We start from the raw sequence: 16,687 nt of genomic DNA, 5'->3' as shown, positions 1-16,687 counted from the left end.
CGAGGAAACGCTACCGATAACGGCTTCACCTGCTTGTAGGAACGGCTGAGACCGTTCGGTTTGCCCAGAGGCAGCAGCGCACACCTTAATTTACTGACCAGTGTTTTCAAGTGAATAAAAAGCCCCCGAGCCGCCTGTCGGGCCCGTACTCGTATTCGGTGCCTCCACGTTGCGAGCGGGCCGCGGAACGGTGGTGGCTGGCGGAGTGAGACACGTTCACGGAGACCCAGGCAGCGGGAGGAGGGCCGAGGAAGGGGGACAGGACACGCAGTGAAGGAAAGAGCACTATTTATTAGGTTGTGAGTTTCTCTGTTGCCTTTACAGATGCACGAAAGGTCATGGCAAGGAGAGGTGAGGGGAACACGTCAGACGAGCCTCCACGCAAGACCAGCCGCGGGGCCGGTGACCGCGACCCCAGGGAGGCAGCCAGGCGGCCTCCGCCGGCTAGGAACAGACCAGAGACCTCGCGCCAGAGCCTCGCGGCCCTCACCGCTTCTCCCCCGTTATGCTGGCAGTCGCCTTGCACTGTGGTTACCATAAAATAACTCTCATTGGCATCCAAGCTTTATAAAAACACCTTCATTTTGCTCAAAAAGGGCAGTCAATAGATACAGAGAAGCCAAACTGAACAGCCTCAACAAAATAAAATTAACATCAGCAGCAAATCCTCTTGCTGAAGACTTCGGATAGAGTGCACGTGTACCAAAGTTCTAGGCTGTTAAAAAGGGGCACACACCCACGCACGGCCCCCTGCCTTGCACACACTGCGTAAGGAAGTCAGTTATGGATTTTAATGGCCTTTTCCAGGTAAGTGTAGCGACTCCTCTTTGGGGCTTTGTTGAAGTGGTCGAGCCCTAGCCAAGGCCGAGGATGAGACATGTTACCTGGTGGAGAGAGAGACACGGCTGAGACCAGACGGAGAGCAAGTCCTGGAAGCCCAGGGCCGGCGGCCGACCCACGGTGTGGCTCCCGGGGAAGCTGGGACTCGGAGCCAAGCACTGCCCACCCTCACGGAACGTGCTAGCGGCTTCCCGGTGCGCCCTGTCAGAGAGCCACTGACATCTCCACCCTGGTCACACACCGTTCCTCCCAGTTTCACAGATGCCAGTGGAACCCGGGGCGGGCCGCCCGCTCCTCCGCCCACGGGAGGGCGCTTACCAGGCTGGGGCTCAAAGTCTTTCAAGTTCACTTCATACTCATCCTCGTTTATGTACTGGTGTCGGCCCATCATCACAATGGCAAATTTAAACTGAAAGACACAAGGGCCCCTCCTCCGTGAACTCTGGGCACGAGCAAACGCTCACCTCCGACCAAAGTCTCGGCTGCTTCCTGAGCCTACATTTCGGGCTGCTGCCCCTACATCCCTCCCAAGTGCCCAAGACGTGCGTTACCTTCTCAAACTCCTTTTCCTGGATGTCTAGCAGACTCTGAATCCGCTTCATGACTTCTCTGAAATGCTCGCCCTACGAACGGTAAAGGACATGTGTGTGCACACTCATCCGCGCGGGCCCTTCCGTGGCGGCCCCTCATGGCCCGCGTGGACGCCACCAAAGCTCATCATCGGCCCCCAGGGCAGGAGCCCAGATGCGATGGCGCGAATGCCAAAGCACCACGAGAGGGCGGGTACTCGGCCGGTTACCGGACACCCTCACCTGGTGTATCCTCAGCAGAAACGGAATCCCGAACGTCCCGAACACCTCTTTGTGGAAGTGCGCCACGGTGACGAGCATCTCGTTCTCTTTGTCTATGTCCACCTGGTCCAAAGGTATTTCCTGGGGACACAGGAGGAGACACACAGAGCTGAGTGACACGGTCGGTGCAGACGAATGCCGCATCTGCTTCTGACCCGCGGCTCCAACAAGGCAGGCGGGTCCCGTCATTGCCCAACGCCACAGGTGGGTCTTGTTAGAACGAGAAGAGCTCGGAGTTGGAAGGTTATCTGCATTTTTAAAGGAAACGCCTGGGCTTTTGGAGACTAGTAAGTGGAAATGTCAGCCGCTCCGAAATCAACAGGGAGCCACAGCATCTGACCAGATTTGCTGGGTGGCCCATATTTAGAGTTCACTCCTGGGGACAAGCGGTCTGTGATCCCACATACACGGGGACCCTACAACAGTGAAACCCTGAGCAAGGAGGACGCTGGTGCAGGGGCGGGGCGGGGAGGGCAGGCGGGGAGCTGGGCATGAAGGGGGCAACGTTTCAGCAGAGCCGACTGACACGCCGCATGATGGACGGCGGGGACGGCCGTGCGACGCTGTCGGCAGGCCTCGCGCCGCTCAACCAGACGCACGAAGTGCTTACAGAGGAAAACGTACATCATGTAAATTTTATCACAAATATTAATTTCTCAAAATGTGTAAGAATAAAATTAACTGCTGGGATCACCTCTACTGGTACCATAAACAACACCCAGGCCGTGCCCGCAAGTCAGTGATATCTGAGGAGGGAGGCGGGTGGCCGTCCCACCGGCCCAGAAGCCCACAAGCGAGGGCCGGTTACCTCTATTCGAAACGTTCTACTCGTCGCTGGAGATAAGCATTCTAACAGCTCGTCTTCTTGGTGCACGCCAATAATCTTGTAGCTTACAATTTCTAGCAGCCTGCACAGACAGGGGGGAGTGAACTACATCAATTCGTGTGGGAAGGACGGAGGAGTAGCTTCCTAAAAAGAAATCCTTTATGATAAAGCTATCGACATTTGCTTATTTTCTCCCTCTTCCCAGAGCAGAAAGGCCCAAGGAGGGCATCCCCGGGGAGCACAAAGAACCCCGGCTGGCGGCCCCTGTGCTGTGAGGCCACGCAGCCCCATCTGGGCACAGGGATGGAGCTGACACCAAGTCTCCAGAAACTGTGTCCATCGTGCCCACAATAGTTCCCAACTGGGCAGGACTTGCAGTGTTTTTCTCCTGCATAGAGAATAAAGATCCCATTCTTTTATTAATATCACAGAGCAAACACTCCAGGAAGCAAATAGCCCCAAGGCCTGTTTTGTCCTGTGAGCGGAAGGCAGGGCACCAGGATGAGAACGCCCGCCTCTCTGAAACGGGCAGGGGCTTCTGGCTCCGGCCAGAGTATCCATACACGGATCAGCAGCGCCCAGATTTCTCAAATGCAACCAACAGCAGCTCTGCCCAGTGTCAGCTGATACTCCGTTTGAATCCTCTCTCTACTGTGTGTGACTTTTCTACCCGAATCTCATCTCTACGACAGCCTAGTAACAATCAGGAGACAGGGAAGGAAGGAAGAAAATATGGCTCCATTGTGAAATATTTATCAACTGTCACAAAAGCCGGGCTGAGAGCCGGTCTGCCACTCTGCGCACGCGGGTCCGATAACACGGCTGCAGGGCCCAGGGCCAGCACCGCCCCCAGGCCACCTCCCACTTCAGGAAATACTTGCCTAAGTTTCCCTGATGCCTTCTCCCCGAGCTCAACAGCCTTCTTACATTCTTCCAGCAGGTCCCGGACACACCCATGCTTATCGGGATATAGTGTTATTTCCTAGGAAATGACAAGATGAAAGAAAACGTAAGGGGTCTCAGCTCCAACACACCCACGTTTCTGGAAGAAGGGAAAAAACTGCAAGAGATGTTCAGTTGTCTCCAGCTCCCACCACATCACGGACGACCCCACCCCGAGGGCCCCGATGCGTGAACTCTGACCACTGACCTAAACCCAGGGCCCCGGCCCCAGCCCAGGCCTGCAGGGCAGTTTAAGAAATGCCACTTTCATGCCAAAAGGTTGCCATCTACAGTGCAGCTTCTCAGGAAACTCTCCCCACAGAAGGCCATCTCCTAGCCTGCTGTCTCAGCAAAATGACCACAGGGCACATGTCAGCCTAGACAACGACCACAGGTGGACTTGAGGATACCGGCCTGTCAATCGCACCCAGAGGATCATGGTTACGGCACACGGCGTGCGTTCTCCTTCAAAACTCCAGAGCTACAAGGAGAAACACTAGGCTCCAAGCAGGGACAGACTTTCCAGAACCACCGCCTCAAGCAGACGGGGCACAGCCTCCGTTAGCAGGGGGTACCAGCACCCACCCCACCCTCCGGCCCGCTGCTCTAGCCCAGGGGGCTGGACAGAGGCAGAAATGGTTGGAGAAGCAGCGGTGGTGGCAGGAGGGGGACAGAGGGCCTCTAACCTTTCTTTTGTTGTTTTAGTTTTCAAGGGCTAGAAAGATACACACACACACAAATGGACATAAAAATTTGTATCATTAAAAAGCACGTACCTCTTCCCTAAACTGGCTGTTTAACCAAATACACTTAAAACTTCGTCTGTTTTCAAAGTCTGTGATTTTCATCTTAAGCTATTGAGAAAAGAGAGACTATTAGATACGTCTCCACAAAACCCAAGCCTTCTTCTTAGGACCCACAGTTACGTGAATTTGGACTCATACCTGCTGATAGTAAAGTTTCTTAGGTTGTCTAGGCTTGAAGAACTGTAGGAGATCTCTTAAAGTCCCTTCATAATTATGTCTAAGAGGGTTACCTGGGCCGTCCCTATAACTGCACAAGAAAACAACATATAAACAAATGACTTATTTGCCTAAAACAAGTATCTGTGAGTGAGCATAAAAGTAAACCACTACCTTTACGCCTAGATTCAAAATGTGGGCCTGGCACAGGGCTTCCCTCCATACTCCTGTTTCCCAAGCCCTAACCCCCCTGGCAGTCCCACCTGCGCTCTCGGCCGCAGGGACACAGCACGCGTGAGCCTGGCCGGGGTGAGCCTGGCCGGGGCGGGCCCGGCTGGATGTGCGGGAGAGTGTTGGTGATATATCTACACTAAGTCCAGTTCTAGATGAGGCTGCCAACTGGACAGCTGGGAGCAGCGTGGTCAGGATGTGCGTGGCGACGGCTCTCTATCGGAAACTAAGCAGTGGCACGTCAGGCTCCGCGGCCAACTACTTATTGGAATTAGTTCCACATGTCTGGATCAACTGCGGGCGGCATGCAGTACAGACCAAACAGCGAGGGGCCCGGGGCACGCCTTACCCTTGAGACTTGAAAAACTGGAGCAACATGGGGTCAGTGTTGAGCCTCTGGGCCACTGTCTTTGCAACCTGGGAGGACAGAAGGGACCCAAAGTCAGAAAAGAAGGCTCACGTTGGGGAGTGAACTGGAATTTGCTTGTAAACGGTACCATTAACTATTCACCCAATGTTCTTAAAGAAATATGAAACGCGCACTCTGAATTTACATGGCCTAAAGATCACCTACTGACAATAAACTGCACTCCCCGGTGGATCCCCCACGGGGGCAGCACGTTGGTGAAACGAGATGTTAAAGGGTTTTTTGCTTTAAGTAGCCTGAGCCCACGGCCCCAAGATTAAGACCTGAGCTGAGATCAAGAGACAGATGCCTGACTGACTGAGCCAGCCAGGCGCCCTACCTTTCCTTTTAAAGTTTACTTATCTAAGCAAACTCTACACACAATGTGGAGCCCCAACTCACAACCCTGAGATCACCAGCCGTGCGCTCCCCCCACTGAGCCAGCCAGGCGCCCCCATGGTTTCTCACTTTTAATGGTGAGGTTACAGGCTTATTTTCCGATGGCATGTTGTCACTGAAGCAAAGCTGCTGTAAAAACTATCATCCCTGAAACCAAATCATGCCGGGGTGGGTGGGGTGGGGGTCGGGGAGGCAGCACCAGCACCAATCCCCTCAAGAACGACCTCCGACAATGGGGCCGTCGCCCTTCCTCCAGAACCAACCCCATCAGCCTCTTCAGCAACCCATCCTTTTAAAAAAGAACCTGGTCTTTCTGGTATAGAACCTGAAGGGGAAAGAGCATTTATCAAATACCTGAAAATAATTCATTCGGTTTGATAATGTAACGACAAATCCAGGATCATTCGGGATTGTTTTATCACAGAAAATGACATCAACACGGTGGTAGAGGTCTCGGAAATATTCTTTTGCAGTGGGTAATTCACTGTTATCATTTTCAGGGTCATCCCTAGTGGGGGAAAACAAACAGATTGCAGACTGAATCAAAGTCCAGGCCAGGGGTATTGGTTCAATCAATCAATCAGTCAATCAAGGTATTGCCTCTCAAACCACAAGGACACAGACAGGTGTGCACAGAAGTACCGACTAACATTCTGGATGCTAGGAGCCTGTCCCAGCTACCGTGTCAGCCAGGCCAGGAAAGAAAGGCAACCACACGCAGAAGGTGTGCTGTGAGCCTCACATGGTGCTAGTGCGAACTGCCTGCAGCCCCTGATACATACATACATACATACATACACACACACACACACACACACACACACACACACACACACACACCCATGTGCTCCTGTTTTCTGCCCAGGGCAGGACTCAGGAGGACGTGCCTCCCGGCAGAGGCTACTCTCTGACCCGGAGTTGGCAGGCGACCACTTTCCTGCCTTAAGGGCTAAGTAGTCGCCAAGCCTGGCCCTCCGAACAGAAGTCTGCCAAGCCCTACTCTCGGGGGCTTCCCATAACTGGCGCTCAAGACCGCCACAGCCAGAAGGCTGCTTCCAGAGCCCGGCAAGGCCGCTTGCAGACGAAGCGTGGAAGACCGCAGACCTGCCGGTCTGATGGTCACACGGATTTAAACGAGGTCCCTATGCAGGTGTGCACCGGGGAACCTCATGCTGCCAGGCAGGAAAAGCATCGCGTTGTTGTAAGGACTTCTGCCACCCTGCTAAGAGCCACCGTGCTCATCACTGATGCTTAGGAAATGCGACCGTTCGTTACATGAGAAAAGGTTCACTGCCCACAATCCCCAAAGAGAGGCCGACTTCTGTCCACATTCTCAGCTACTTCAAACAAAATCTAACTCAGGGTCTTGACACAGTTTTGTTTCCTGCTTCTGGGGCTTATGGGAAAACTTGCTATTAATACTAAGTGATACAGTCCTTCAAGAAGTACTTACTTCTGGAAGACTATAATGTCACCGTCCATTAGTTCATCGAGGGCTTTATCAAGAGACACGTCGTAGTCCTGAATTCTCTCTGTTAAATTCGGTTTAACTTCCTACAGTAAGAGAGATGAATGGTTATAGGTGAACGTCTGTCTAACGTTTAATACAGCCAGACACTGCAGGTGTTCTCCCCGAGAGTTCTGTTCTCTCTGCCCTGCATTTCTGTAAGGGAGAATGCTAATGGGAACATTACTATCCACAAAGACATAATGATCACTGAGCCCGAGTGAGGAAAAATGAGACATCAACAAACGTGACCCTCAACTCAACACCACCCTGGGCCCCCACCACTTAGCTGCAGACTTCACACAACAATGAAGTCAGGGCTAGCAAAACAAACAAGAGAAGCCCTCCCCAAACCACAAACGATACACTGATTACAGAAAAACAAGCCATCCAAACCTCATAGAGGATAAGGCTAGTATCTTGGATAAATCCTGCTCTGTCACACATAACCGGGAGCAAGTCACCTGCATTCGAGAAAAACAAAGAACCCTGAGCTATAATGGACCAAGACTTTAGCAAAACCAACTCCAAGGGTGAAGGCAGTAGGGACTTACGTATTTTACAGGATATTGGTGTGTAGATGTGCCCACAGTAATTCAAGCTCCGTGTTTTGGGGTCATACATCTTCAAAAACAGCATGACATCATCTACAAGGTTAATAAACAGGTTCTGTTAGGATCTTAACACTTGGGACAATGTTCTAAAAATATTAATAGGAGGCAACCAAAACGACAGCTTTTGGCACCCAAAAGCTACCGTGTCACCTGAGGTTAATCAAAAAGCTGACTGACCCTAAGACAGTCACACATCAGACCCTGGGAAACAGTAATCCGGGACCCAGGGCAGTGAACTTAGGAGGCATCTTATTTTCAAGGCCAGGTACTGATGGCAAGCTGAGCGTTGCTAGGAGAAAATGCTGTGCCTTGACAGAAATAACAACTGACCATTTTAAAGAGAGCATCAGCACACTCTGACCCACCTGTTGTGTCAAACAAAGTTGTGCAGGAACACAGCCAACCTGTTTGTCGACGCGTCCTCTGCACCCACTTTCTGGCGGCAGAGGCTGCAACAACCCCCAAGTGTGAAATACTTACTGCCCAGCCCTCGGCAGGGGCACGAGGGCTCAGCACAGCCACTGCGTGCTCGCCACCGGCAGCCAGTCAGGCGTGCTCGCCACCGGCAGCCAGTCAGGCGCACCGGGCTGCGCCAAGAAGCCTGAACACAGGAAGGGGCTCGGGGGCATCTTTAGAACAGGACTTCTTGGAAGGGAAGCATGCCTAACCCCGTGTGTCTAGACGCTGGTCCAGGGACCCGGCTCTCCTGCTCTGGGGGCACTTACGATCTTTGTCAAACTTGGGTAACGTGGCCCCACTGGCAGCCAGCTCCGGATCGACGGTTTCCAGGAATATCGTCCATGGGTTTTCATTATCACTCAGCTCAATCATCTATTTCCAAAAGAGATGCTGGTGTTAGAGTATTTCAAGGGCCAAGTGAGAGTGAAGACCACGGCCGACCGCGAGTCACTGGACCAGAGGCAGGCAGGCCACAGCGGCACCCGGCGCCCCCCTCCCACACACTCTGGCCAGGGCGAGCGCCCCCACCACCCTTGCGCGGCCCTCACCGTCTTGTTGCCATCTGCCTCGTTATCCAACATCGCTGGCCGCTTGGTTCCGTTGCTCCTCGCCTGCATGGGCCATAATCGAATTTGATCTTGTGGAAATCCCTGAAAAAAATTAAAACTAAATAAATTAAAACAAAATCAGCTCATATTTTAATTCATGTGATGATTCTAGATTAGAAGAAACAAAATGACAGAGCTTTCCCTGATGGGGTGGACAAGAGAGACCCCCCCCCTTCAGGGTTCCCGGCTCGCCAGGGCTTGAATGCCCGATCCCAGCTCATACAGCGAGTGAGGAAAGGAGGCAGAACCTGGACATCAGAACAACCAGCCCCAGAGCGGCCGGCACTCACCATGGTCTGAGAGAGGTTCTGGACAAATTCAGCCAGTGAGGAGTTTTTCAATACTTTGAACACAGTGTATTTCACTTTTTCTTCATCGTACATATCATTTCCTTGGTGGCCACAAAACTGGTCCTCTGCAACTATCTGAAAACACACAAGAAGACACAACAGAGTCTCCAACGGACGCACGAATGCCATGAGGCCACCCCAAGCAGGACAAAGTTTCAAGAGGAACATGCTAAGAAGAGCTAGTCTCTGGCTTCCATGAACCTTCTTCGAGAGACCCAAGGAGAAAAGTATCAAGATGGCAAAGGACGGAATGAGGTGTTCAGTCCGAACTACGAACGCCCGCACCTCCACACGGCCAGGCCCCTCCCCGCAGCGCGAGCTGGAAGCCCGGGACGTGGCGGCCTCGGGACGACGCTCAGAGCTAGTGCCTCTTCCCGGGCAACCAACCTGCTGAAAGCAACACCTGCTTCCCAATACCGCAACCGAACCACGAACCCAAAGCTTCTGGAAGTTCGCCTCCTCGTCCAGCTCTCCTTCCTTCCCCATCACTGGTGACACTTCTCCGTGGCCTGGAGCGCCACCTCCCACCGGGCACTCGCCCTCCCGTGCTCCCCCCGGAGGCCCTCACCCCTGCGACCCCTCTGCACTGCTCATCCTCACGCTGAGCGCGCGCAGCTCTGTCCACGGGCCTGAGCCCTGTGGCATCAGCCCAAGCTTCCCTCCGTCACACACGCTCAAGGAGCAGCCCCCGCCACAGGGCAGGGACGCCACGGAAGCAAGGCTGACCTGCACTTGCATGTAGAGGTGGGCTTCCTGCCGCTCCTTCCGCTTCTGGGCCTCGATCCTCTTCTCCTCCTGGAGTCGCTCTACCAACTGCTGAGGGATGTCGTGGTCGGTGACCGCTTGTAAAACCTCACCTGCACGACAAACGCGCCTCTGCTCACCTGTGTGCGGGTTCTGCGCTCCCCTCCGCAGAAGGCCCCGGTGCCATGTCGTCGCCAGCACAGCAGTCTCATTCGAGTGAGATCAGCGGGGACTGAGAGCCCACGTCGGAACCCACACGCCCCGTCCAGCTGGCCTGAGGCCGCGCGCGGAGCCGGGCGAGTGGCGCTACTCACTGAGCTTGGACTCCCTGATGTACACCAGCATGTACGCATTGGTGCAGTGCCGCACGGACAGGTCGTCGTCGTGGCCCCCGTAGTTGTGCTCGATGGCCTCCTCCTTCGTACACCTGGACACCACATCGTCGTCGAACTTACACCACTGGCAAGGAGATCAAGGAGACGCAGGAGAGAGAAAGCGCTTTGAGCAGCACATGGAGTAAGAGGCGGTGTTTTCCTTTGACAAGTGCTGTGAGGATGTGCCGAACCGGGCACTGCCTCTCGCCAAGCTCCCTGCCCCCCCGCCGACCCCGGTCCGCATTCAGGGGGACCGTGAAGGTGGGTCTGCTGGCAATTCTGTCTTACACTCCAACAGCCCACGGTACAACTCTTTACAGATCTGAGAAAATCATCCAGAGCACACCTACTCTGCTAGTAAAACTATGGTGTAGTTATTAAATGGGGGCACTTCATCCTATCTCATGACATATTATCCCAGCAAGTGAGGGCCTAACTTAAAAAAAGTCCACACAGCTGTACATGGTACTTCTCTCCCCATGTCTTCACTGTGGATTGACGGGGTCACTTTCAGTGGTACTACATCTTACAGTGGAAGGTTCATTGTGGTCTGGGGCTGTGTGGGTCCCTCTACCAACTCTCCCCAGCTCGAGCAAGGCGGGCTCGGCCTCTGCTCTGTTCCTCACTGGCTCTATGGTCCTGGACACAGACCCCAAGGAGACCCTGGTCCCCTGGGAAGTCTAGGAGAACAGATCCATGCAAATCAGAGGAAGACGGAGCATCAGCGAGCGTGGACAAGCAGCATGCAGAATGACGTGTGAGCGACACTGCCCTGCCCGCCTGCCCGGGCCTTGGAGGACAAGGACTCTGCTGGTATTCGTAAGTGGAAAACACGTGCCTCCCTTTACACACAAAGGGATAAAGGACCAAAGATCGATACTAATAGAGGCCTACATAAAGTATAATCCCTAATATACTATTCACCTTTAAAGTATCAGCAATGAGTGTGTGAGAGTACACAGAGCAATCAGAGCCCAGGGTGGAATCCTTCGCTATCCAGGCCATGGGGCGGGAACGGGCAAAGGCGAAACCCTACACACCATCACATTCAACTCCACCCCCTGCCCAGCACTTACTTTGCCATCCCCTTTGGGGTTTAGATAAACCACATAATGTCCACCATGATTATCTCCACTGTGAACCAGGACTGCATGAAGAATATAATTTGCAGGGTCCTTAGGATCTGTTTTTTGCAAAAATTCATCGAGTGGTAACTGTTCTGGGAATTCAAACCTATTAAAAAACATTTTTAAAGAAATCCAGGTTTCATTCACACGTGAAGTAGTTCACCTATAGGCTTTATTTCTAGACGTTCTAATTTATTGTCTCATCTTTATTTGGAAAGGGAAGTATCAATGTGACTTGGGAGGCCCCATGAACTCTTCTGAGGCAGCGCCCATTCATTAGAACAAGTTAATTATTCAGACATCAGTAAAAAAACTTGAAGCTAGGTAGGAGTAAAATGCCTCTAAATGCACTGAGATGCCTGACAGAATTTTAAATTGAGGATATTACACAACAGCCAGTCTTGTGATAAATATACACCATGGCTTTTCTAGGATGTGGATAATTCCAAATGTTATTAACAAGTAATTCGGGCTGTCCAGGATTTAGACCACCAAGCACATACTTCAGGTTTGAGAAACATGGAAAATCAGATCTGAACAGGGAAGACACGTTAGAAAGGATCCCCTATACCCCGAGATTTCTAAAGACATACTGAACTTGATTTGTTTTTAATGACTGGGGTTCATACACATTTTAACAACAGGGTCGAAGTTAATCAGGAGGAGATCCCTGAGAGGCGGGTTGGCAAGGACTCGGAGGCGAGCGAGCACATGGAGTCTGAAGGGCCAGCAGCCCCAGTGCCAGCCCAGTGCCGCCCTCAGCCAATCTGGCTGCGCTGCCCAATGTTCAGAGTTCCTGAAGAATGCCAGAAATCTGGGCTTTTATGCAAAATCTCATGCTTTTTTTTTAATGTTGGCAACTAATACCAATAGAAACAGAAACAAAAGCAAGGTGAGGACCCAACAAAACACGTCAGCACACCGGCCTTAGTCCTAGTCTGCAGGATGCCAGTCTGTGAGGTCTGGTGGAGACGGTTTCTTATAGATTCCACAGTGATGGGCAAGAATGAAAGAGCGAAGACCCGGCGGGGGGCAAATAACTTGATGGGGCCCATTCTCCCTCAAGTTTGATGCGTGACTAACCAACCTCTATCCTGTGCCCAAACTAACCAGTACAAAACTTCTCTTATTCTAAACCAGGTAAAGCAGTATTTACTATCATTGTTTTTATCTGGCATTTTAAGAATGGGGAAAACACCTGGAATAAGGCACACACACACGTCTATTTCATCTTCCTGAAAATTCCAACACATTCTAGAATACCAACTAAGAGATTACAAAATATTGGAGGACCCTATTTAAACAAATACAGCAATATCAAATTCCACTCCTGAGGTTAACAGTGGCATTCTGGTGAGTGCAAAACGAGTGGAGCAGAAAACCCCCTCCCCTCAGGGACCTCCATCTGCCATAGTGTGGAGAGGGCTGGACTCCCTAAGAGGGAGAGATGGGAGGAGCAGCCTCTGAGATCTCTTAAGGGAAATTATCCCTTTAAAACCGTTGTTCTTGGGACACCGACGCAGGACAGAGACCTAAATACATCAGAGATGCACTGAAAAGGACTAAACAGAACACCGAGACTGACCCCTGAAATCAGGCGACTTTCACATCCCACTAGAGATTACCTATCATTGATCTTGATATTTTGGTCCGTCTGAGGGTCATACATAAATCTCATCAGCTGTAGATGTAACACTGGTGGCAAAGTTAGGAATTTCACACCTTTCTCTGCTTCCTGAACATTGAAAAAGAAATGCAAGTTTAGTTCAGCCCTACTTAGTCCTTGAAGCAAGGACAGCAACATCGGTTGGAGAAATTTGGTGGGAGAGGAAGGGGTTTAGGTATCCAAGTGGTGTGCTTTTAAAATGTTTAAGAAACAGGCTTATGTGAGGGGTGCCTGGGTGGCTCAGTCAGTTAAGCGTCCAACTCTTGGTTTCACTCAGGTCACGATCTCAGGGTCGTGCTGGGCTCCGCACTCAATGTGGAGTCTGCTTGAGATTCCCTCTCCCTCTCTCCCAGCTCCCACGTTCTCCACACCCCTCTCTCTCAGATAAATAAATAAAATCTTACACACACACACACACACACACACACACACACACACACACAGAGAAAGAGAGAGAGAAGAACCAGGCTCAGAGAACAAACTGGTGGTCGTCAGAGGGCAGGGGGTGGGGAGGGGAGGAACAGGTGAGGGGGATCAAGCGATACAAACTTCCAGTTACAAAACAGGTCACAGATACAAACTGCATGGTAGGGACAGAGTCAGCACCACTGTGTGAACTCTACGGTGAGCATTTCATGATGTCTGTGACATGACATCACTACGCTGCACAACTGAAGCAATATAATCCTGCACGTCAAGGACGCTTCAATTAAAAAATAAAGTAAAATGTTCTGCTTCGATCTTTCTCAGGTTTGCTGCAATAGCTACGTGTGAGCAGTTTACTCTGGATTACATTCTGATGCCCGACAACGGGAGCAGCTAAGTCGATCAGGGCTTAATCGCTTGCTGCTGTGTTACACAGTCATTAAACACTATGGGAAATATGGAAAAACACAGAAAATCCTGCACCGGAAAAGCAGAAGCCCGGGACTGCAGTGACGTGAGGGGGGCGTGCTGGCAGACACCCGGCCGGAACACGTGCGGCTGCTCACTGGTCCGGGCAGGACGACCACTGTCAGCGGCTCCCTGCCCCCGGACGCTCAGCACGCTCACTTCAGAGCACAGGACGCAGAGCACGCACTCAGCACTTACCGTCCAACCCACTTCGGAAGACTGTCCTCACTCAGGAGCAGCAAGACCCTCACACCAGCAACGCGGCCTCTGTGCAGCGGGCCGCGCCCCACTTCTCAACAAGGCCTCCTCTGGAGGGGCCGACTCCACAGCTCCCACAGCCCCGGCCCCACCTCAGGCAACTCTGGTTTCCCCACGAAAATAAGTCTCTGCCCAACCCCACCACTACCGGGCTCTCATCACAGCTCGGCTTCCAATTCAGACCTTCCTTCTGGGGCTGGGGACGTCCAGCCGAGAAACTGTGTCACAAGCCACAGACAAGGCTCTCTCTGTCGCATATGCGTGCTTAAAAGGACAAAGGATCTCTAGAAAGAAAAATGAAAACGCAAGGAACCTGCCACACAAAGGAGTAGCACGGTTTCCATACAACTTCAAAGAACAATAAAAGAATAGGTTCTCTACCGCGATCCACTGAGGCTAGGGTTCTAAAATCCGTACTGCTCACACAAACCCCCAACTACCCAGTGTGGATAAGAGCAATTCTTTTAAGTTGACGGAAGTATTTCCTAAGCACATCTACTCACATGTTTGCAAAGTGACTTTCTGATCCACAACGCAGCATCCTGAGCAGCCTGACCAAGCAGAAGAGCAGATCTGCGACCCGCCCCAAAAGGGGGACCCCAGCACCATGAATTCTAAGTTAGCCAGCTTGGTAAACACAGGATGGTGTGGGAAATCATAAACCGGCTGAGCCATGTGTCCAGGTTGAGTTCAACACGGACTCTGGGCGGCCGCACTCATGAGGGTGCTGCTGACCCGCCCAGATCCAGCTGACCGGCAGCCAGGCCCACGCCACAGTCCGCGTCTCTCCGCCCGACCACAGACTGACCCGTCACTTGTCCATGACTCTCGCTGCTCTGCCAGAAGCTTAGAGTCCCCGTGGGGCTTTGTGGAGAACACTCAGGGACACCACGTAGTCACAGAACAAGCAAGAGAAAACACACTCCTCACTCTACAAGTCACAATCCTTTAGAAAACTCCATCACACATACATGCCCAAGTGCAAACCATCACGAGCCAAACGTCTGAGAAGTAAGAACGTCTACTGAACCAGAAGCTGAGGCAAAGCTCCCAGCACAAACCAGCGAGGCAAGGAGCAGGGTCACAGATGCCATGGGGAAAACGCCTCCCAACAGCGGGACGGGGTCTCCCCGTGTGCAGGGTGACGGATCTACCCGAGACACTGCCTGTCAACCTCCCGCCACAGAGCTCCCATGTTACCTGCAAGCCGTGCTCCCCGGCGTCATATTTATTGTCACCATCTAGTTGTTCCACAGCCACGTAATCCACAAATGATTCAAATACTTGAAAGAGAGAAAGAGAAGAAAGTCAGCTGATCATTTCACTAAAGCTTTGATGGTAACGTGGCCGTCCCGCCACACTTCAGCACACTAGGGAGGAGAGCAGAAGGAACGGCGGCCCCTGCCCGAGACCCGCCACACCTGCCGCGACCCCGCCACTGCACCACAGAAGCCCTGAACCTCTAAGAACACAGATGTGGTTTCCTAAGGGTGTTACAAGTGTTCACATGAAGTCAAATGTTTTGCTCACTTTAACAAAATCAAGTAACATTAAAGTACACATTTTGACCCAAACACTTATCATAAAGCTACAATTAAGGCAGTGCAGGTAGAGAGTGGGACCATGGGGATGAGAGGGACAGACTGGGACATGAATGAGATGAATCGGGACTAAGGACCTAACACCGAACACAGGGACTGAGCCGGGAACCTCCTGCCGCTACGAGCAGAACCGAAACGCTCTGACGCGCACACACAGAGGACGACGTGCAGGGACAGACGTGCTCACCGGGATGGAATGCTCCTTTCACCATGTGTCCAGCACAACCACAATGCTCGCTGTGAATAGCTTACAATTTTGTCAATTCAACCACAACGAAGCTGGGTCATGGGGGAAGACGGAGAACTCGCCCAAGGACAACGAGCAGACCAGAAGACAGAGGCTTTAGCCACACGGATAGGAATGTCTGACCACTGACAAAGGTGCACGGCAAGGGGACAATGTGACGGTGCACGAGAGACCCACATGCCGAGACATCAGTCCTGACATCCTACCACCTGTGAAAAACCATTCTGGGTAGATTACGGATAAATAGAAAGATAAAACAATAATAGATAAGAGAACAGCTTATGACTTCAGGGCAGGTGTTCTTAACACAAAAAGCAGAGTATGATAGGCTGACTTCACTCAGATTCTGAAATGTCGTTCAACAGGAGTGAACAGAGGCAAGCCCCACGGAGGCGTGGGGGGGGGGGGCAGCTCTGCGATGCCACCAGGCGAGCATCCAGAGCACATGCAGAAGCACTCCTGCCCTGCACCTGCCAGACTGACAAGCACCAGACTCACCGTCCTGTGCCGAACAAGGTCACACCCTGGACGATGGTTGGTACAGGACCGGGATCTGGAAAGGGCCCTTCACCTGTCCCAGGTCACCGTGTGGAAGAGAAACCCAAACAGGACCCAGTGTCTCCCTAAGAGACAGAGGGCACGAGGCCGCTGGACTCCGTAGCACAGAGCGCCCAGGAGAAGACAACCGCCCACGAAGAACACGGCGGTGGTTTGCGGAGGGCTCTCCCGGGGCCTCTGCGGGGCGCTGATCAGCAAGCAGAGGGAGATACTATCCGGGGCC

The 16,687-nt window shown here is 52.4% G+C and overlaps 1 protein-coding gene across 2 annotated transcripts in view; it reads right to left on the bottom strand.

The window, feature by feature from the left end:
• Positions 1-271: 271 nt before the first annotated feature.
• Positions 272-16,687, bottom strand: part of USP7 (ubiquitin specific peptidase 7) — a 61,874-nt gene continuing 45,458 nt past the window's right edge. For both annotated transcript variants that reach the window (XM_045783780.2, XM_045783781.2), the window contains 21 exons: positions 15,259-15,341; positions 12,866-12,975; positions 11,190-11,346; positions 10,054-10,198; positions 9,722-9,852; positions 8,936-9,070; positions 8,586-8,687; positions 8,304-8,409; positions 7,519-7,611; positions 7,361-7,428; positions 6,911-7,011; positions 5,812-5,965; positions 5,002-5,069; positions 4,404-4,512; positions 4,236-4,313; positions 3,399-3,499; positions 2,500-2,599; positions 1,653-1,772; positions 1,392-1,463; positions 1,159-1,249; positions 272-884 (listed from right to left, as the gene is read on the bottom strand). In XM_045783780.2, coding sequence (XP_045639736.1) covers positions 778-884; positions 1,159-1,249; positions 1,392-1,463; positions 1,653-1,772; positions 2,500-2,599; positions 3,399-3,499; positions 4,236-4,313; positions 4,404-4,512; positions 5,002-5,069; positions 5,812-5,965; positions 6,911-7,011; positions 7,361-7,428; positions 7,519-7,611; positions 8,304-8,409; positions 8,586-8,687; positions 8,936-9,070; positions 9,722-9,852; positions 10,054-10,198; positions 11,190-11,346; positions 12,866-12,975; positions 15,259-15,341 — 2,231 coding nt within the window. In that variant the 3' untranslated portion in view covers positions 272-777. The remainder of the gene's footprint in view (positions 885-1,158; positions 1,250-1,391; positions 1,464-1,652; positions 1,773-2,499; positions 2,600-3,398; positions 3,500-4,235; positions 4,314-4,403; positions 4,513-5,001; positions 5,070-5,811; positions 5,966-6,910; positions 7,012-7,360; positions 7,429-7,518; positions 7,612-8,303; positions 8,410-8,585; positions 8,688-8,935; positions 9,071-9,721; positions 9,853-10,053; positions 10,199-11,189; positions 11,347-12,865; positions 12,976-15,258; positions 15,342-16,687) is intronic.

This window comes from Ursus americanus, chromosome 2 (genome assembly GCF_024610735.1).
Source record: "Ursus americanus isolate L20-20 chromosome 2, mUrsAme1.1.p, whole genome shotgun sequence".
Lineage (NCBI taxonomy): Eukaryota > Metazoa > Chordata > Mammalia > Carnivora > Ursidae > Ursus > Ursus americanus.
The sequence above is the reverse complement of the archived record's forward strand: the minus strand, read 5'-3'. Positions and strand labels throughout refer to the sequence as shown.